The 22,517-nt window shown below is 33.4% G+C and overlaps 1 protein-coding gene across 4 annotated transcripts in view; it reads left to right on the top strand.

Annotated features, from left to right (window-relative positions):
* The window catches only part of NAV3 (neuron navigator 3), a 218,772-nt gene extending 203,086 nt beyond the window's left edge, over positions 1-15,686 (top strand). For all 4 annotated transcript variants that reach the window (XM_034402974.2, XM_034402973.2, XM_087874078.1 and 1 more), the window contains 7 exons: positions 50-285; positions 3,451-3,605; positions 5,208-5,279; positions 6,046-6,242; positions 9,486-9,604; positions 10,276-10,473; positions 12,937-15,686. In XM_034402974.2, the coding sequence (XP_034258865.2) occupies positions 50-285; positions 3,451-3,605; positions 5,208-5,279; positions 6,046-6,242; positions 9,486-9,604; positions 10,276-10,473; positions 12,937-13,056 (1,097 nt within the window). In that variant the 3' untranslated portion in view covers positions 13,057-15,686. The remainder of the gene's footprint in view (positions 1-49; positions 286-3,450; positions 3,606-5,207; positions 5,280-6,045; positions 6,243-9,485; positions 9,605-10,275; positions 10,474-12,936) is intronic.
* Positions 15,687-22,517: the final 6,831 nt, after the last annotated feature.

Here is a 22,517-nt window from a genome sequence, read left to right as displayed (position 1 = left end):
TTTTTTTCCCTGTTTTACTTCTTGTTTTTTGTTTTGTTTTTGTTGACAGGAGTAGAAGAAAATAGTTTGGATAGCTTTGTGTTTGATACATTAATTCCTAAACCAATTAGTCAACGCTACTTTAATTTACTGATGGAACATCACAGGATTATCCTATCAGGACCTAGTGGCACTGGAAAGACCTATTTAGCCAACAAGCTTGCTGAATATCTGATAACTAAATCTGGCCGGAAAAAAATGGAAGATGCCATTATTACTTTTACTGTTGATCACAAATCAAGCAAGGTAAGATCTCAGAAAAAGAGCCATCAATGTTATACATATTAAAGAATAGCATGTTTCATTCTTTATATTAGAATTAGGTAATAACTGAATTTTAAAATATTTTTACTGGATAATAACTGACATTTTACTTGCTACTTTCATATATTCATATCTTTAATGATTTGCCACAGTATATTTGTATTCATTTTGCCATTTTGTGCTAATTTTGTCCTTCTTATCTGACATGTTGTTGGTTTGATACACCTAACACAAAATAGGGATATGATACATCTTTGCTGCTGCTGCTTTCTTGAGTATCCACGCTTATGCTTTACAACAAGATGTGATCCAGTTGGTTTATATTTGACTTTTTATATGGTTAGACATAGTACTATCTGGGTCACATAAGGAATGCATTGTCCTTGTAATCATCATATGTCCCAACTAATCTTGGAAAATACAGAATAATAGAGTTGGAAGGTCTTCTAATCCTTGGAGATCTTCTAATCCAACCCCCTGCTCAAGCAGGGGACCCCATACCATTTCAGACAAGTAGCTGCTCAGTCTCTTCTTAAAAGCTTCCAGTGATAGAACAGCCACAACTTCTGAAGGCAAGCCATTCCACTGGTTGTTTTCACTGTTAGGAAGTTTCTCTTTAGTTCTAGATTGCTTCTCTCCTTGATTAGTTTCCATCCATTGCTTCTTGTCTTGCCTTCTGGTGCTTTGGAAAATAAGTTCACCCCCTCTTCTTTGTGGCAGCCCCTTAAATATTGGAACACTGCTATCATGTTATCCCTAGTTCTTCTTTTCTCTAGACTAACCATATCCAATTCCTGCAACCATTCTTCATATGTTTTAGTCTCCAGGCCTTAATCATCTTAGTTGCTTTTCTCTGCACTCCAAAGTCTCAATATCTTTTTTATAATGATTTAACCAAAACTGGTTAAATCATTATAGGTATTCCAGATGTGCTCTTACTAAGGTTTTATAAAGTGATACTAATGCTTCACATGATCTATCCTCTGTTTATACAACCAAGGATTACATTACCTTTTTTGGCTGTTGCCGCACACTGCTGGCTCATATTTAAGTCCCTCTCACAGTTACTGCTTTTGAGCCAGGTTTCACCTACCCTGTCTTGTATATTTTGTTTTTACCTTACTTTTCTCTACATAAAATTTCATTTTGTTGGATATGGCTCATTGTTCAAGTCTATCAAAATCCATTTAGATCCTTAGGCTATAATCTGAGGTATTGGCTATTCTTGCCAGTTTAGTGAAGTCTGGAGTTTATAATCAATTATTTAATAGTTATATATGGAGTTTTTACAAGGTTCTGTTTTTTTTAATATATATATATATATATGTTTTCTGAGGTTTTCGCGGGTGTTTGTATGTAGGTCTTTGGTTATTCGGGTTTTCTCCCGCGTAAAACTGGAGGTTTCTTGGCAACGTTTCGACGAAGTCTCATTCGTCATCGCAGCTGTTTCACACACATTGCTCCTAGAAGCACGAAGCCGAGAACACCAGCCTGAAGATGACGAATGAGACTTCGTCGAAACGTTGCCAAGAAACCTCCAGTTTTACGCGGGAGAAAACCCGAATAACCAAAGACCTACACATACACACACACACACACACACACACACACACACATATATATATACTAAAAATTATTGAAAACTACTGAAATAAATTTTTATAGGGATTTGGAGTAAGGTATTGGAGTCAGTTGTATATCTTTCTCACATTGGATTAAGATATAGCAGTTATCTGCCTGAGATACTGCAGTAGACTGGATGAGGGTGAATAAACTATAAGACAAAATTGCTTATGATGAGTGAATGAAGAACTCAAGAAGTTGAGGATTTACTTTAAAAAGAGGCACATTCTCCTAAAATGTAATTTACCTCACTTGGTAATTTATGATCCAATTGTAATCTCAGATTTTCAGATATAGTAGTTGCCTTGATTTAGATTGTAGGAGATTAAAAAGTTTAAATAACAACCCAGAGCTACACTTCTTCCATATGTTGTTTAATGTCTATATATAATATGGTATTGTTAATTCTTCAGAAACCTAAATCAAATAGGTTTAGCAAGTTATCTTCATTTCTATTTGGGGTGATCCTTGAAAAGTATCCAGAAATTGTAGTTGTTGAAAAATTTAGCAGCTAGGTTGCTAATTATTGCAAGTACTGTGCAGGAATCATATTATGCCTGTACTGAATTTCTTTCCAGTTGCCTACAGCTCCCGATTGACCTTTAAAATATTAGATTAGATTAATTAGATTACATTGGATTAGGTATTGATTACTTGAGAGCTCCATTCCCCCTCATAGCAACTTGCCTGATTATTCAAATTAGAAGAAAAAGCTTGAAGATCCCTCATATCCATAAACTCACTTGGTATGCCCAAAACTAAAAAATGTTCTTTCCAAAAGACTGAAGGATAAAATCTTTGTTGCAAACTGTCAGTTTTAGTTGAATTTTTATTTTAATGATTCTGACTTTAATTTTGATTCTAAGTAATACTGGTTTTCTATTTTGTATATTTAAATGCTGTGAGGTGCTACCAGGTGCTACCAAGTTTATACACTACCAAATAGTGTATAAACAAAAAAGTGTGGAAAGAAAGAAAGGAAGGAAGGAGGGAGGGAGAGAGAGAGGGAAGGAAGGAGAAAAGAAAGACCAAGACACACAAAAAGAAAAATAGAGATAAAGAAAGAGAGAGAGAAAGAGAAAGAAAGAAAGAAGAAGAAAGAAAGAAGAAGAAAGAAAGAAAGAAAAAAAAAGAAAAAAGAAAAAAGAAAAAAGAAAGATCAGATTAGAATTCTTGAAATAATGGAATAAATATGCAGCTTAGGTATATAGATTCTTCTATCCATTCGGAAAAACCTTATGATCACATGAAATAACCTTCCTGCATTTGAATAAAATCAAATAAAAGCTCCTATTTTATTAAATTTGTGAAACCAAGGAAATCAGATTAGTACAAATCTATTGTATGCATTCAACAATATATTGTAAATATAAGCTTTGGATAAAGAAGATGCTTAGGAAAAACTGCTTTGCTTGAGACTGCCAAAATAATTTCATGACACTTAGTTTTAACAATGATACATAAATGTGAAGTTGGCAATAGAAAATATACCTGTCTTATTACATTCTTCTCCCTTTTTTGAAGGATGTTCAACAATATCTTGTTAATTTGGCTGAACAGTGCAATGCTGATAATAGTAGTCCTGACCTTCCTGTGGTAATAATTCTTGACAACCTGCACCATGTTGGTTCTTTGAGTGACATCTTCAATGGTTTCCTTAACTGTAAATATAACAAATGGTAGGTTGATTCTTTAGTCATTGGTACTATGCAGCCTCTCCCAATCTGGCAATCTTCAAAGATATTGAATTGAAGCTTTCAGAATTCCAGGTTCTTATGACCTGTTTATAAATGCAGGAAGTTGCATTTATACAGTTCATATACAAGGGGCTACGTTGAAAATAGGGAGTGGAAGAATATGAGATGAATTTATGAATAGACCCAATGAGGTTTGAGAAATATTTTGATTTCATATTTTAATGCAGCTGAATAGTCTTTTATTTTACATTAAATGTATTTTTGCTCCTCCAGCCTTCCACTCCTAAAAATTGGTGATGTTACAAAACCAGTTTAAATCCAAAACATAAAGTAGAAATAAACATTTTATCATATCAATTTCAACAGAATTGCACATAGTAGTCTGCAGTTGCTTTAGATCAGTCTTGCATGTTTTAGTAATAAGTCTAGTCTTTATAACATACATATCCCTTTGTGATTTTAAGAAAAAAGGAAACTGCATGAATCTGTGCATTGAGTTTTCATAAATAGGTTCCTATGAACAGATATGTAATTTTTGTTATTCTTTGTGTGCATAAAATATGCTATTTTAGCCAAGAATTGTACTAATGAATATATAATGTATTGTATTAATCTGGAAAAGTGAAAAGTTTATTAATAAGCAGACTTAGTAAAATTCTACTTATTTATACATTTATACATTTTTACATATAGCCCCATGCTTAAGTAAGAATATTTTATTACAAAATGGATAAATTGCTTTGAGTAAATATTTCATCTTTCTCAATAAAGTAATAATTTCATATCATACCTACAGAATCATTGAAATAAACTTTAAAAAAATCACCCAGCTGAAGAATTTATAGAAAGCTATGCTAATCTTGAAAGAAACAAAAATTAATAAGTGTCAAAGTTAAACTGAGAGCCAGTTTGGTCTAGTAGTTAAGGCACTGGACTAGAAACTAGTGTAAACTAAGGTGGAATTCTAGTCTCGAAAGCCAGCTGGGTGACATAGGGTCAGTCGGTCTCTCTTAGCCCCAAGAGCTTTTTAAAAAACCTTGCCCAAAAAGCTGAAGAGACTATGCCAGGCAATTGCCAGAAGTTCAAAATCTGATCTGAAGGGGCACACACACACACACACACACACACACACACACAGAGAGAGAGAGAGAGAGAGAGAGAGAGAGAGAGAGAGAGAGAGAGAGAGAGAGCACACACATGAAAGAGCTTCAGTTTAATATCTGACACTTCCTCTAATGGTATCTACAGCTTAGTTCAAGAATACATTTAAGCAAACATTTGAGACCTAGCATAAGTGCATTCAAAAGGGCTTTTCTGAAATATAAATATACATTATTTTATATTAAAACAATGTTAAAATTAGTTTTCTTAAATGTCAGTTTACTTTGGCATTATGATTACTTCATAAGCTCTTCCTTTTATATATTCAGAAATTATCGGAGTAATGTTTTATTTTTTATTTTTTTCTTTCTTTTGTGGTTATCCTTGCTGATTTTAATGCTGCTTTTATGTTTTTTTGTTAATATTTTCTTCTTATTCAATTTTCCTGGATAGTTTTTTAAATCCATGTTTGTTTGTTTTAAGTCCCTATATTATTGGAACAATGAACCAGGGAGTTTCATCATCACCTAATCTAGAACTGCATCAAAACTTCAGGTAAAGATTATTTCTCTTTCATTTCTATCATATGACTCAAGTTCAGGCTAAAGTTTTTTAGTTTTAATAAGTTCATAATTGTTGCACATTTGGTTATATAAAATCAGAAAGCATATAAGTCTTTTTTTTTTAATGAGTCAAATGGAATGAAAATATAATATCACCACATTTAAGATTGTTTCTGTTACCATTGCAAAAGTAATGTGCAATTTGGCTTTTGTCATAAGATAGCAGAAAAGACTAAATATATTAAGTTCTAATAGCAATTTTCTTCATCATTGGCCTCAAGACATACAGTTGAAAAGAAACAATGTATTATTAGCTAGAGATATAAATGTAATCCTGTGACAGAAAATAATCTAGCTCAAAGTCTATTTACTGATAACAGCTAGCCAAATGCCAAAGGCAAGTTCACAAACAGGACATACAGTCATTATCCATCTTCAGTGATTAATTGCTAACTTCAGGCACCGAGAGAAATGGTCTGTAAACAAAGAAGATTTTTTTTGGCCTTATAAAAGACTATGTATATCTTAAATGCAGCAAATATCTTTAAGATGCACTGCATCTTAAATGCAGTGATCAAATATTTCATTTTTAGCAATTTATGATGGTGGCTGTCACATCAGCTCATGGAAACTGTAGGTTGCTGTAGGTTAACAATAGGTTTTAACAAGCACATTTTTGTTTGGGTCAACTATAAGACTTCATTGGATGACTGCAACCTTTACATTTGGATTCCATTATTTTATTGTTTTGTGTTTAGATGGGTGCTGTGTGCTAATCACACAGAGCCTGTTAAAGGGCTGTTATCCAGATATTTGAGAAGGAAACTGATTGAAGCAGAGCTGGAGAAGAATACCCGCAATAATGATCTCATCAAAATTATTGACTGGATTCCCAAGATATGGCATCATCTCAACAGCTTCTTAGAAACCCACAGTTCTTCTGATATAACCATTGGTAAGACGTTTTACAGTTAAGAATGCAAATTAAGAGTTAAAACTGACCTTTGAAGCTTATCTTACCATGTAAGCTTACTATGAATGTATCCAGCAAAATAACTAGTATCTTTTAGGCCCAAAGGGGAAAAAAAGAGTTGTGTTTGCAAACATGGTATTGTTGGATATGAATTGGATTTCTGGAATGAAATTTGTACTTAAAGAAGAACCAAAAAGTATTTAATGTCATTGATCTTAGTGTACTTTAGCCTTGAACTTATACTTTCTTATCCCATTCCACTGTCAAAAGACTTAGTTTTAACTGTGAAGAGAAAATTCAGAACAAAACAAGAATATTTCAAAATAAAAATAAAATAAAATGCATATGCTTGGAGAGCATTTTCCGTCACAGTTTTTACTTTTTTTAAAAAAAATCTGGATTTTCACATTTCTTGATCCCATTAATAATGTACATTCTAATGTGGCATCAGATCAACAAGCAGCAGTTATAAGAAGCAGAGAAGGCTGAGAGGTCTAAAACTCTTTTAGATCTCTCAAGAAATCCAAGATCAGGTATTACTGTTTCAAAAGCCCTCTTCCTTCACGACAAATCTCTGTTAAGTAATCATGTGAGAAATGGTGCCCTAAGTGCAGTGGAAACTCCATCTGCATGTTTTGCAAAAAAAACCAAAACACCTTCCCTCAAGAAGAGATCAAAGAATCTTTCAGATAATTTTATGTTTCAAAAAGATTTCTTTTAATTGTTTTTTTTTCTACAAACATCCCTAAGTGGCACAACTTGTTTTGGCAGTTGCCACATAACAGCTGGCAGTTGTTACAACATTGACAAGCAAGGCAGAGAGCTGGGGTTTAAGTGTATCTAAGAAACAGTCACCTTGTTTACAGATGAAATGTCTTCAGAATTATTTCTGCCATTTAAACAAAGGCCATCTGGAACCAATGAAGTAATTGGTCTTTAGAAATACATTACCCATATTTCTCTGTCTCAGCATTCACAAAATGCCAGATGTTATAAATGTATTTTTCTAAATCCTGTGGCTGAAAAGGCTAATGCAAAAAAAAAAAAAAAATGTCATTGTGCTTTGTGAAAAAATGGCTGCCATCACTAACATGCAGTGAATAGCATACAAACAGTATATCTGTTGTATCTATCTGACATTAAAAAAAACTTGAATTAGATGTGCACTTTCCTTGTATAATATCCAATTTTTTTTTATACGAGGGAGACACAATGTAGAAAATAACATTATGTTTCTGTACATTACACTGAGCTGTGGTGACGCAGTAGTTAGAATGCAGTACTGCAGGCTACTTCTGCTGACTGCCGGCTGACTGCAATTGGCAGTTCAAATCTCATCAGGCTCAAGGTTGACTCAGTCTTCCATCCTTCCGAGGTGGGTAAAATGAGGACTCAAATTGTTGGGGGCAATATGCTGACTCTGTAAAACCACTTAAAGGGGCTGTAAAGCACAATTAGGGTTGCCAGGTGTCCACTATTTGAGCGGACAGTCCACTTTTTTCACATTATGTTCACTATTTTTTTTTCACAAAATAGTGGACTTTTTTTTATTCAAAAGCTTTATGATGAAATGGTATGTAATCTAAAGCTGTACAGTCTAAGAGAATAAGGATAGGAGAATTGCGTTTTGTCTTTTTTTTCATAAGTTAGAATGAGACAAAGATCGAATGCTCATTGCAATAATCACATTTTACACAACAGCGCAAAAAATGCATTAAAGCAGTTATCTTTTGATATCGAAAATGTAGTGCTGAAGGTTTTTGCCGAATTTTTGAATTCTGCGAAGAAACGAGAAGAGTTGAATCATTTTTTGAGTTTTGCGAATCAGAATTCCATGAAGTTTTGTGCCATGTTCCAACACGTTGGTTAAGTTTGTTTAAAGTGGTCGAAAGACTACTTTTAAACTGGATACCTCTAAAATCGTATTTTATTTCTCTTGGATCTGATGAGGGCCATAAGGTTATCTGGAACCTTATTTCGGATCAGGAAAATGAACTCGCAAAGGACGATGAACCAACAATTTCAGAATTGTATTTATGTTTCACGCACTTCTTCATGTCAATAATGCAAGACGTCCTACTGAAGCTGGAAAGCAAGAAAATTCTTGCAAGTGATCTTCACATTATCATGCGTAAGCTGCGTGATTCTTTGCAAAAAAAAATTACGATGAGCAGTTTTTTGGAATGAAAGTTTTATTTGCCTTACGTAAAAAACATTTGCCTGAGAATGCCGTGCAAAAGTTCAAGAAAGAAGCCATCAAAGCGTATCAAAGAGCCATTGCGTACCTAGAAAAGTGGTATAATTTCACCGATTCAGTATATGAGACGCTAAATTGTTTCAATCTAATTGATTGCAATAATCCTCCAACTTTAGAAGAAATGACGAACATCCGGTTATTATCACCATGGTGAAAAGAACTTCCACCCAACGCTCTCTTCGATGAAATTTCTGCCTTAGAAGAAGTTTATGTTCATCTGCAGAGCGATTCATCCCTTGATAAGTGGACGTACTTTTTCAAGAAAGAGCCAGCTCCGAGTTTACTGAAACTGTTCCAGTATTGTGCATCAATTCCGGTATCAAATGCAAACGTTGAACGAATTTTCAGCGTCATGGGAAATTTGTGGACTGACGAACGTAACCGACTGCTTGTATCAGTTCGAAGTGAACTTTGTATATTTTTTAATATTTCTCAACATTGTACTGAAATTAAAGAATTATTCCTTAAACACAAAGAATTGATCAAAGCTGCGCAGTCAAATAAAAAATACACACGACAGTAAAGTAAAATGTAATTTAATATTTTACATATTATTATAATATATTTGATGTTTTGAATTTTAAGTAAAGTTTTGAAGTGATTATTTTAATATGTGTTAAAATGTTTGTAAGAAAATATATAATTTAATTGTAATTTTTTTTTAATTTTTTTACTACTTAACCCCCCCTCCCCCCCGGCTTGTCTGCTATTTTTTGGAAGCAGACCTGGCAACCCTAAAAGCACTATATAAGTCTATGTGCTATTGCTATTGCTATTATGTCTCCCTCATATAAAGGGAGCAAAAAAACTACTTAAGATACTGAATGTAATCTTTCTTTCTCTCTCTCTCTTCTCTCTCTCTCTCTCTCTCTCTCTCTCTCTCTCTCTCTCTCCCTCCCTCCCTCCCTCCCTCCGTCCCTCTCTCTCTCTCTCTCCCTCCCTCCCTCTTTTAAAAAATCTTATTTTAGGTCCTCGCCTTTTTCTACCTTGTCCTATTGATGTTGAGGGTTCTAGGGTGTGGTTTATTGATCTCTGGAATTATTCTTTGGTGCCATATATAATGGAAGCTGTGAGAGAAGGACTTCAGGTAGGATTCTAGTCAAACAGCAATCTGAATCCTTGGGGCATTATTATTCATTATTGTTTCTAAGAATTGATTTACAGAAACAATCATCATTTGCCATGAATGGGAAGCTTAATCTAATTTTTAAATCTTCCTATAATCTGTGCCCTATTATTGCAACCATGGACATCACTGTGCCTATAAATAATTTCCTTCGATCTGAAAAATGCCAAAGGAATGCAAACATATTCTGGCTATTTAATATTCAGTGGGATTCTCACTTGTAGAATTTTGCAATTCATTAATAGAAATACCTCACTTGAATGTTGCTAATCAGTGAGATAGTAAACCAAATTAGTATAACCTTGTTATATATTGTCAAGTGGAATACATAAATTGGAGGAGGGGGTAAACCAGTTACAATGGCTAAGAGTCTATGAAGCAAACACCAAAAACATATGTGTCTTAATCATTTCTTGGTATCACTGTAACTTATATAAATCCAAAATTTTTTGACCAGATGTTGTTCTTATAAATTGAACAGATTATTATGTTATTCGTAACTTATTTTGTAGCATGATGGGGCATTCAGGGTGAATACTTTCTAATAACTTGGTTCATCATGGCCATTCTAAAATGTCTTTTAATAAAATAAGTGTAGACATTTTTACTTTTCTTTTGGTATATATATTTAGATGTATGGTAAACGTGCACCTTGGGAAGACCCCTCAAAGTGGATAGCAGAGACTTGTCCATGGAGTTCACTGCAACATGATTGGTCATCATTACTTCAGTTAAGACCTGAAGATGTTGGTTATGAAGGTTATGCATCTGCCAAAGAAGGAACCACTTCAAAGCACATTCCACAGATGGAATCAGAAGGAGATCCTTTGGTAAAATAAATGAATGCTTATTGCTTTTTTAATATGCTTTATTCAGTGATGCTTTTTAATTCTAATGGTTTATTATATGCAACAGCTGAATGTAATTTAGTTACATTTATTCTACTTGCTGCTTTGGCTGCTCAGGTAAATTGGTACCAGTTTGCATGTACCCTGATACTACAATGAAAAAAAAATCCTTAATGTATAATCCCATAGTATTAAATTTAAGACTCTCCTTAGCTTAGCATTAATTCACTAAGTATGTACAATAAATCAGTGTATGAATTAGATTAAGAAGCTATCACTTCAGAATATATGAGCAAATTTATATGCCAGTCCTAAATTCTGACCCACTCTTAACTTTCAATCACACTTCATACTGAGCAAGAAAGAGAATGTTTTGTTGGGATCATAAATATCTGGGCATTCATTTACCTTAATGGTATCCCTGAATAGATTTCATTACTTTCACTGACAAAAGTGAATAGCTATGAATGAGAAAGAGGGCTCATATATTAGGAGTGTAAGGAGACACAGGCAAAAAAACAGAAGAAAATTAGAGATATGTGCATGTGAAGTGAAGATATAAAAAAGATTTATCCAGGAAAATATTTAGAAAACAGAAAACCTACAGAATAAAGAGATAGGTTTACAGGTTTAAGCCCTTCCTCCATTAGATCCTAAAAAGGTCCAGGCTGCATCAAGTCACAAAAACATTTTATTGCCAGCAGGATATATCTGGAGTGCCCAGAAGTCTCGACTGGAGGATGAGTTCCTTTCCATGACCAAGACTAGTAACTAACTCTATCTATGGTTCAACAGGTTGTAGACAGCTACCTAGCATGAGTAGCAGCTACTAGTTTGACCTTTCATAAATGTCAACAGTATCTTTTAAAAGCTGTTGTGATGCTGTTACTAATATCACCACACTTTTAACTATGTGCTATTTTTAAAGAATCTGAATCTTCCTGCATTTACTTTCAGTTGCTAAACTGAACTTTGAACACTGTTAGGAAGATATAGAAAATATTTTACTATGTTGTCTATGCTATTCATGATTTAATATCATGTCTCCATGTCTACCATGTCTCCCCATACATTCTTCCCTTCAGGCTGAGCTACAGAGTTCCAATTGCTATAGTCTTTCCTCATAGGAAATTGCTTAATTTTAACTGATTTTTTCTTCTCTCTATCCCTACTAAGATGCATTGAGCAAATTTGTGTACAAGCTTCTCACTCTTCTCCATACATTTTTGCTGCTATTGTAAGCAAGGCTTCTTCAAGCAACCATTTTCAACGTAATGAAATGAGGCTAAATGCCTATATGACAGTAATAAAGCTACCTTGATTTTTCAAGGTTTAGTTAAATATGAAAAGTTGTCACAACATGATTTATTCTGGTTTTCCTTTTTTTAAAAAAAACATATTTTGGATCAGAGAAACTATAGATTTGCATTGTAAAATTAGGTTATTTTAAAATGCCACCAACAAAGCCCATTCCCTGAACACCAGTAAGAGGAAAGTTTTATAAATTCCATTATTTCAGTATGTAAACATCTTAGAAATTTCCAGTGCTCTTGAAGTTAAGTAAGATGTGCTTAAGGTTCTTCTGGAATCCAGCCTCACAGCAGTAACACAATAATATGGCATTGTTTTGTGAAGGTCAGCTCCTGGACAGCAGATGGTGCTATTGCATTCAGCCATTGACTTTCACTCATTCCACTCAATATGTATGCAAAACAGATTAGGCTTCTTTTTCTACTCCTATCATGCCAAAAAAAAAAAAAAAAAAAAAAGCCTGTTTGTTTATTTCCTTATCGTTGACTAGAAAAATGAATCATGGTTTAAATAATCCATTCTCCTTTATACTTTGAAGGTCTTACCTATTGTTTTTCCCATCCATTTAATTGTTTCTCTGCTTTTAAAGACTTAATCATAATTCAGCAGGTACTTTGGTATTATGTCTGCTCATCCTTATGATGTGGAAACGGTATGTTTCTTAAAACACACACACAAAGGCTAACATAACAATACTGGATGGAATCTGGTAGCATCTCTTTGCCTCCATGCAAAATAGCACCAAAATGTTTGTGAAACATGTATTCAAAAATGTGCATGATGAGCTTTAAAAGAGCTTAAGGCAGGAATTTCTCATAACAATGGATAATCATATAGTTACAGAAGCAAATATTCAAAGGGTGGAGAAAGCTCATGTATAAAGCTATGTAAATCAGAAGAAATTTCCTTACAAAGGAAAACGTTTTCAGTAAATGTTTTCTAAAACTGGCTCCAACAAAGGACTTGAAAACATAAATAGTTGCACATTTTTGTTCGGTTAAATTAAAAACAAGAGGTGAAATTCATTACAGTATTGCTTTGCAAATGTGAACAGTAAAATGGACTGGATTATTGTTATTCTAAATCATCTTAACTCTTGTACCAATAACACACCATACTGTATTTCTTTCTCAGATGAACATGCTATTGAGGCTGAAAGAAGCTGCCACTTACTCAAGTGCCCAGAGCTGTGACAGTGATACTGCCAGCCACCATGACGATATGCTGGACCCTTCACTTGAATCAACGCTCTAAGCGGGGCATGACTTTGGTTAGAAGATGCTGATAAACCTATACCCGTGTTAAGGGCTGCTGAGGTGGTGTGTATCTGTGCTGAAATAGCATGTGTGTGCTGTGTCATATATGGAGGCACCTGATTTAAGCAGTAAAGCAAATCAGAAATGAAAGTTGGATTTGTTCAGTTTCAAGTGGAAAGAACCTTTAACAGGGAGGCTATGATGCAGATTGCACACATAGTAGTCAAACTGGAATCACTTAGAGTCTTTTATTTTCTATCCCTGTCTTGAAAGTTTACAGTGGAAGCATTTTATGTGATACTTCAATATACTTGGAGGTGCTGCATTCATAGTTCTCCTGCTCCTCCTCCTCCTCCTCTTCCTCCTCTAACCTCTGTGGTGCCTCACAGCACATATTCCAGATTATATTCTGCTGTCCTTTCCAAAATGAGGTGGATGCAAAATAAAATAATCAGAGGGCGTATAGACTCAATAAGCACAAAACAGTATTGTGCAATTACCTTATACAAACAATACTGTGATATGCTGGATAAGTGCCAATTTGATACTAAACTGCCATATTTGCAGTGATGTGGTTCACCAAGTTTTCTGTTTGTGTGTGTGTGTGTGTGTGTGTGTATTGAAAAAAAAGTCACCCGTTTTTATATCCAAATTGTTTTTAACCACAGTGGTATTTTTTAAACACCTGCCCACCTCTTAAGGTTGTTGCTGTTGTTGTTAGGCAATTCTGATGCTGACTAAAGGTTTTGGTTAGGACTTTGTTTTGAGTCTTTTGGGAGGGGGAAAAAAGAGATCATTTCCTATGGTGCTGTCTCACTGCCTTAAAACCGATTTCTAGACAATGTTACACTTGGTTTAATTTGTTTAAACCATTGGTTATTTACACTGTTTCCTTTCTTCATTTTACTAATGAGAGAGCATCAGTGAACACAGTAGCCTTGTGTTTATATATCAGATTTTTTTTAATTAGGTGGCTAGAAGGATGAATTATTAATATAGATATAGATATATTATTTTTAATCTTCTGTGAATCAATGACCTACCATCCTAAAACATTCAAATGACCCAGAAGCTACTCCTAGTTAACTATGAATGGAAAAAAAAAAAAGTCCAACATAGTTATTTTTATCCCATTAGGAAAAGAACTTAATTAAGACAGAAACAGAGATGTGTGACATTTTATCCAGCAGAGCTGGGTGTGCACCTGAGTTAGCATGAGCACAAATCATTCTTGGTTTTCGTCCCTTCTCTTCCTTCCCCCATTTGGAGCATGCTATTTTAATTGCAGTTGTTGTACATGAAGAAAGTCAGCATTACAAAAACACTGACACAGTGCTATTCACTGTGCAAGACAGAAATGTTTTTACTGTAAGAAGGGAAAGTGGGGGGTGATTTTGCACAGTTTATTGGGAGGGTATTGTAAATACTGAAAAAAAAAAGTGTTGCACAAATAAAAGCAAACATAACAGCGACAGCAGCAAAAATACAAAATTATACTTTATTCTATTGATGTGAAGAAATGTTTCATTTATGGAGAATACCCATATGTTGTAAACAAAGCAAGAGGGCAATCAGTACTATCTGTTTTTTTAAAAAAGACAGATAAACCAGGTATGTTTGTCCTGTATTTAGAACTGCCATCACAAGTCCTGAGCTATCCTTGCTACAATGAATATTTGCACTCTTTAAACCAATCTAACTTTGCAGGAAAAAAATAGACATTATCTATCCTGGCGGGATATACCAAAAACCCAATCAGAGTAATTGGAGATATTGGTTAAAATTAACATAAAATATCTAAGGGCTATAGCATTCTATAGGCACATACTTCAACCCTTGTCTTGAAAGGGCTCATGTGGAGCACATCTACTCATAACCATAGGACATACGCCAATGAAATACTTTCAGGATACATATAGCCAGTGGATAACTTCAGGACACGTAAGTGGTGCTACTAACTCTTGCAAGAATATATTTTGCAAAACAAATATTAAAAAATCAATGCAATTTTCCTTCTTGCATCAGCCGCAGGTCTCCTGCATGGTGCTATTGCCCTAATAAGAAAGTCTGCTTTTATGCACAAAAAATGTACTCAGATTGATTTCCAGCAGCAAATATTAGCTGACTGTCTCATACTGTTAAGCAGCATGCCACTCTGGAAAATGACTAAAACAAAAGCTGCTCCTTAAGATTGATGTAGTCTAAAACAACATCTAAGCCCAGGAATTCCTGCCATTTTCAATACACATGCACACATCCTGTATGTATATACTACATAATACAATTTTCCCTGCAATACATTTCAGTGAATCCACCTAGTTTACAACTTTAACAAATTTGTTTGTGAAGCATTTGTCTGTATACATTTTATATTTTGTACATTTTTAATGTAACATATTGTGTAAATAGACAGAAACAGTGAGATAAATCATCTGAAAAGTTTTGTAGTCTTTGTAAAGCCCTAATAATAAGTATTTGGTGTCATCAGACTTAACTGGATGATGTATTTTATATTGATTTATTGTTCTTCTAGCTTGTAAACCAGCTTGCATATATTTTTTGCAGGTGTGCACACTGTATCTGTCTAAATTATTACTTTGCCATTAAAGTGGAATTATTTATTGACAACTGAGTCTGCTGTTTTTAAACTCCAGAGGAAATCAGCCTTTGATTCCATTGTTAGGGGTAGGCTATGGGAATAACTTGAGAAAACCATTACAAATATTAGACACATCAGGTTATTTATTGATTGAATTGCTTTCTTACCTTACTACAAGGATATGAGCTAGCCAACTGGGGATCCTTATCTGACCCTATTTTAATAAATGGATCAGTCAAACAGGTCTATTTATTTGCTCCTATCACATTTAATTTGCATATCAATTATAGTGTTTCAGCCATGGAATGAAAATCATTTTGTCTCCTGGCTTAATAGGTACAGAACACTCAATTTAATGTAGGTTGATAATATATGGTGTTTATATCATGATATATGTTGAAATTTAGAAAATTGTGGGTTAGGCTGGCTGATTATTATGAGAGGAAAAAGCTGAGGATTAACTACAAGCAAGCTACACAGCAGAACCGAACATACATTGTCAGTTAATATCCAGTATTGCCTGTTCCTTAAATATAGTATTTGGATGTCCCTTTCTAGAAGCCATTAACTGGAAGGTAAATCTTAATCCAGTTTTAACTCATTGGGTATATTCTAAAGTTTTTCTATTTTAGTGGAGATCAGGAGTTAAATTACTCCTGCAATCAAAATATGCCAGGAAAATAAAATTCCACAGTTTCCGTATTGGAAGGAGTTTTTGGAATGGAATTAGAATATATTTGTGTAACTGGAAATAGTCCAGAATATGTTAAGGAAAATTCCAAGTCTTTGACAGGGCTCTCTTGCCACACATCTAAAACTCATATCTGTCAATCTCTATAAGAGCACCGTTTATAATACACATTTTTAAAAAACTGCCAGGTTCCCAGATAGTCATTTTGTTAATTTTTTCTACTGGCAAATGAAGGGTAAATATGTCATATTGTGATATTACACTTCTTTCTATCTAGAGGAATTAAATCCTTGAATAAAGGATTTCTCAATGACTTTTGGAATGGATTGCTATCAAAGACACAACGTTGTTCCAATGCTCAGGATTCTACCTTTGATATCCTCAGTTTAAGCAGATATTTTTTTACAGGTCTTAGACTCACCAGCAGACCATTATATTTCCAAACTATGTCCTTAAATCTAAATTCCACAAAAGTCTGGGAAGGGATTTATATGTAACAAGCACACACACAAAAAATAGAATTTGGACTATGACATTCTTTCTGTGGCTGAATTGGACAAGAAATTGCTACAAATAACATATAATCTGTCATTTTAACAGCACTTTAAAAAAAAGCTGGTTTTAGGCAAGGAACATTGCTCTGTCTAGTATCATCATTGCTAAGACAAAAGTGACATTCTTATCTCTGTCTTTTTTCCGACATTGCTCAGTGACAATAATTGTACAAAAAGGAACAGGGAGTTAATCAATTTAGAGTCCCCATCCCATTCAAATTGGAATCGGACATTTTCTGTATCTTGTCTTTTCTTTCAAAATTAAACTACTACCAATATCAATGATTAAAAATATTTCAAATTTCAAATGCATGTCCACATTTTTATTTACATTTATTAGAAGTTTTTCAAAAAGTAAAAATCCAATCAAAATTTTAAAAATAATGGAAGGAAAGACATACAAGAAACAAAGAGGAGAAAGAAAAAATATTTAATTGAAGAAATATTACGATTTGCTACCTTATTTTCAACAGATAATTACAATTGAGTATTCCTTCCTCTCGGTCAGATATTATCTAAGTTCCTTCTGCCCTTCATTTAGTCTACATCTTTATTAACCTTCAATATGTAAATCTTCAAGTCTTTTGTTCTTCTTTCAGCAAAATGTTGTTTCCATGACCAGACAGGCTTGTTTGCCATTCTGCAAATTATATATACAATTTTTAAAATTTGTTTTGTCTTCTAGTACTCAAGTTTTGTATTAGTTTCAGGGTATATTGTTTCAGTTCTGTTGTACTTTATGTCTCTCATTTTATTTTGTTTTTAGCTCATTTTATTTCTGCTCTAAATCATGCAATTCCATTCTTCAGGCATTCACTTTTGGAGTCTGCAAAGCTTGTACTCTTCGAAAACATAACAAGAACTGTATTGTCTAAAATAGACATATTTCTGATAAGTGTCAAGAAAAGCCAAGGATGCCAGAGTTACTAGTTGAGATGCAAGTACATAGAACACAAGAAAGTACAAAAACAATAGCTAATCACTTGACTTCAGAGGGGTCTTGCAAGTGGTAATAAGTTATTCTTTTTCCTGCAGAGTATATAAACCTTAACAAATTAAAATAATATTTAGTAACAATTCATATTGCAGCTCTTAGGTAGAGTGTATTCCTAGTGAAAGATACTTAAAAGCAAGCTGAACACATGCATAGTCTTTTGATTCCAACACTTCATACCTGAAAGCAGATCACAAGCAATTTATGTTACTTTTCAAAAAAATAAGTTATGGCAAAATTATATGGCTAAATGCCCTCAGGTATTTTAGACTTCAACTGCCAAAAGTGCCAACCAATTTATGAGAGGTGTAATTTAGTTGTTTGCTAGAAAGCCCCCACACAAATCTTATCAACATTAATACTAGCAACAATGAAACTTGGACTTCTACACTCAAAAAATTGGAAAGGCTGTGAAATGCATTAATCAGAAATCAGGAAAGAAAGATGGAAACTTTTATATCTGAAATTTGGGCCAATAAAAAATAGTTGGTTGACAAGATAGCTCATATTTTATTATTGCTATTTTCAGAAAAGTTAAGGAGGTGCTCCAATAACTGGACAGCAAATAATCAGTTTTCTGGGAAATAGCAAAATGAAGAGATTTATCAAAAAGGAAAGAAAAAAACACCTAAATTAGCTCAATCACTGACAATTACAAGAAATTGCAATCTATGAAATGGGGGAAAACCCTTGAACTAGATTTGGACATTATGTATTTTTTATGTCAGTGTTATAAAAAATGTGATTCTTTTAACCTATATGTTGTTGACAAGCTCATTATATCACTACAATTTCAGTACAAGTTGGGGAAGAAATTACAGCTAAGGACTTTAATGTGATGTTGAAATGTTTGAAATGTAGGGCGGTATAGAAATTTGATTAATAATAATAATAATAATAATAATAATAATAATAATAATAATAAAGTTGAAAATTGTCATTTCATAAATTGCTTTGTGAGCCTGTGGCACAGGAAATATATATAATTAGAAAGTAAATTCTCTCCTGATTTTGAGGAATGGCTCCAGGATGTGAGTCTATTATTTATTTTTGAAAAATCTGTGTGTTCTAAAAACAAAAGATAATGCTATTGTTGGTATATAGTTTTAATGGTACGCTTTAAAGATTGAATAGGCTTTTCATTATTTGTATTTATATTGTTATTTTTCTATTTATTTTCTTTAACACACACAAACACATATATAAGCATATATACATGCATACACACACACCTATACTGTATATATAGTGTGCATGTGTGTGTATGTATGTATATGAGCATGTGTGTGTATATATATATATTTCACTTTACGATGTCTACAAATATGTATTTTTCTGTTGATATTTTTTATTAGTAACTTTTAAAAAATGTAATATAGATAAAGGAACATACCGTACATGTTCCTAATGTCTCTTTACAGCTTCTCTAAAATGTTACAGTTCAATAGCCAATTGTCCAATTGCATTTGTATAAATGCATATCTACCTTGTTACTTATTTTCCTGTTTCTGTATATTTGTCTGATATTGCACATATTGCAAATTCATCTATAATCTGGATACTGGACAATAAAAGTATTTTTCTACAAAATAAATATGTCAATTATTTTTTGTTCTCAGATTTGCATATTCTGCCAGAATTAAACATAGTTCCCTAGATGATGGGACAGTCTTTTTAATAATTACATGTTTTCAGTGTTAAATATTGTTTCAACATGCTGTAGCTAATAAAAAATATTACATGAATATTTATTTTTATTAGCTCATGTAAATGTATTTTTTGCAAAAAAAAAAAAAAGGAATCAGAAAATGGAATCTATCATAGAAAATAAAGTAAGTGAGGAGTAGGCCATGCAAACTACTTATTACTTTGAATTGCTTTTCTATATTCCTCATTTAATTGTATTTTAAAATGAACACTGACAAATATTTCTAAAGCATATTGTTGCCAAGGGTAGGTATACCATATCTGGGCTGGATAAAAAAACCACCATTAGATAGTAGCAAAAATATTAAGAGGCTAGATAATGGTAGTCCTAACCAAGAGCATTCTTCTTCTAGGTCTCTGATTGCTCAAGCAATATAGCAATCAGATACGGAAGCATTTTCAATTTTAAAAATTGGTCAATTAGTTCTAATTTATAAAGTTACTAGAATAATTCAGTGAAAGGGGCATAAATAAAGTTATAAAAGACATAAAGAGTCAATGCTGGCAACTTTCCAGTCTACAGATCAAATCTGGCTGCTCAAACTTTGATCATTCATTATCCTATATTACTTGACATAAATATTGTAGCCCTCAATAATCTTTATATTGTTTCCATACTCAATATAGTATAAGTACCCTCTAAATTGAAGTTTCACTCTCTGATCTTAGACAACAAATTTGTAGCTGTCATAACTTATAAATTTTGTTTCCATCAACTATAATAAATGCACTTCTTTGAGACTGGACTACTATTACTGTGGAGGTCCACATGTAAATTTGTCACTTGAAATAGGATCTAAAGCTACATTTCTGGGTTGGGCTTTTGTTTCCATTAATTCTTTCCTAAAAAATTATTTTCTCCTAGGGAAAAAGTATAGCCTCAAACTGATATCACAGCAGAGGCTTAGCACAATCTCTTTTAATATCTGGACCAGAAAAAGTCATAGTAAAAGTAAAACAGTGAGTCCTTGAGTTGGATATGCAGAACAATGAACCCAAATCTCAACTTTGTACATAGAAGCCAATGTAGCAGAGCTTTTGCTATATCTAATTATCTTTACACCATTCTTTTTGTTTCATACAGAGAAGCATTTATGTTGGTAAGGCTTAAATATTTTCAAGCATATTGGACAGAAAGTTAGATACATTTCTATGTTCAAATGAGATCAATGAGAAAATTCTACATGTATTAGTTATGCCTTTATACTATACTTGGTATTCTGGATGAATCCATCTCTTCCTTACAAAATGCATGGGTTGGTCTGAAATTGAGTTTGTGTGCTCTTTCGTTAGGAGATTGATCTAGAGAGATTGTATGAAAGGCCCAGTTCCTAAGTCTACCATGAAAGCTTATCAATAGTAGCCATAAAAGAAAGAGAGCCATTGCAAAAGCAACTACAAGGAATCGTATATGTTCCCTTACTCTGTGTCTTCAAAAGAGCTTTGAAAACTGTTTTTCTTCACAGCATCTACATTGGAGCCCCTTTGAACCCTAACTTTTTAAAAGGAGGCAGGAAATGTGACACTTTCATGGTTTCAAGATGTGGGCAAAATATAATAATGTTGTTAATAAGCTTTTGGAACATTAAAACTGCATAATCTGTCAAACATTTTAAACAATTCACATTTATTTGATAAGAGGTGGTGCAGACTCCAGAGTGATTGTTGCTGTGGGATTTGAAAAGAAGATTGAGAGATTATTTGAGATCATTGCAAGTTGTTGATCTTCTTCTTTAGACTTCACAATGCCAGAGCAAAATCAATGAATGCTACCTAACAATACCAGGAAAGTACCAATGCTTCTGTTCCAGCAACACAAGCATTTTACATTCTTACATTTACTCTTTTGGTCATTCAGATCACACACATAAAAAGACTTTTCTTGTCATTGTCTAAAAATTGCAGTGTCACATTAATTTTGTTGGAGTGATAGGCAAGACTTATCTCTAATTCGCTTTTATAAGCAAGTAGACAGCCTGTAACCTACTTTGTTATTGTTTCAGGGATATTTTCTTACCTAAATAGAGAAACAAATAACCATGGGTGGAGGGAAGAAATGATAGAAGCAGGATGGACTTCCAACTTCCTATTAGAGTTCCCCATGGGAATTTTCTTGTGGAAAGTTGGCAGGGAGCATCAGAAATCTTTTCCTTCCTTCCTTCCTTCCTTCCTTCCTTCCTTCCTTCCTTCCTTCCTTCCTTCCTTCCTTCCATACATACATACATACATACATACATACATACATTACATACATAAATTCTCTTTTGCGTTTATAGGTTGTATTTGTTTAGGAACCTATTTTTCATAGACGCTCGAGGACAAAAAAAAAGTGGGTGTTGTATGTTTTAATTGCAAAATAAGTGGAATCTATTCACTTATTTTTTATTATTTGAATAAAAAAGCTATTGTTGAAAGTCTTGACTGAAGGACTATTCAGAATTTGGATTCTTTAGGCCATGTTATGTTTAATCTTCACTTTTTTGTCTCTCCCTTAGGTGATATAAATATAGTGGTGGTGGTGGAGTGTGTGTGTGTGTGTGTGTGTGTGTGACATGAACACATATGTAAGAGGAACTGAATAATGTATGATAATCAAATTTTATATAAATAAATACAACTTTGTATATATGGGGCCAATTGCAAATACACATGTTTATATTTGCAACATACTTCTGCAATCTATGCAAATATCCAGCCAAATATCTGGAAGCTTATTTATTACCAAGCTCCTTTTGTGATAAATTTTAAATGGAAAGGGCAAAATTGTTTGATTATATAGTTATAAGACCTTGGCCAAAAATAATAAAATATGGTACTGTACTTGAACCTCTAGGTACAGAATCTCTAACACATACTGGAAAAGTAGGTATTAGCAGTGATTTTTTTTTTCTTAAAAAATCAGCCTGGTGGAAGA

The sequence above is a fragment of the Pantherophis guttatus genome, chromosome 7 (genome assembly GCF_059756535.1).
Source record: "Pantherophis guttatus breed Tessera chromosome 7, ASM5975653v1, whole genome shotgun sequence".
Lineage (NCBI taxonomy): Eukaryota > Metazoa > Chordata > Lepidosauria > Squamata > Colubridae > Pantherophis > Pantherophis guttatus.
This window is presented reverse-complemented; position numbering and strand designations above follow the sequence as displayed.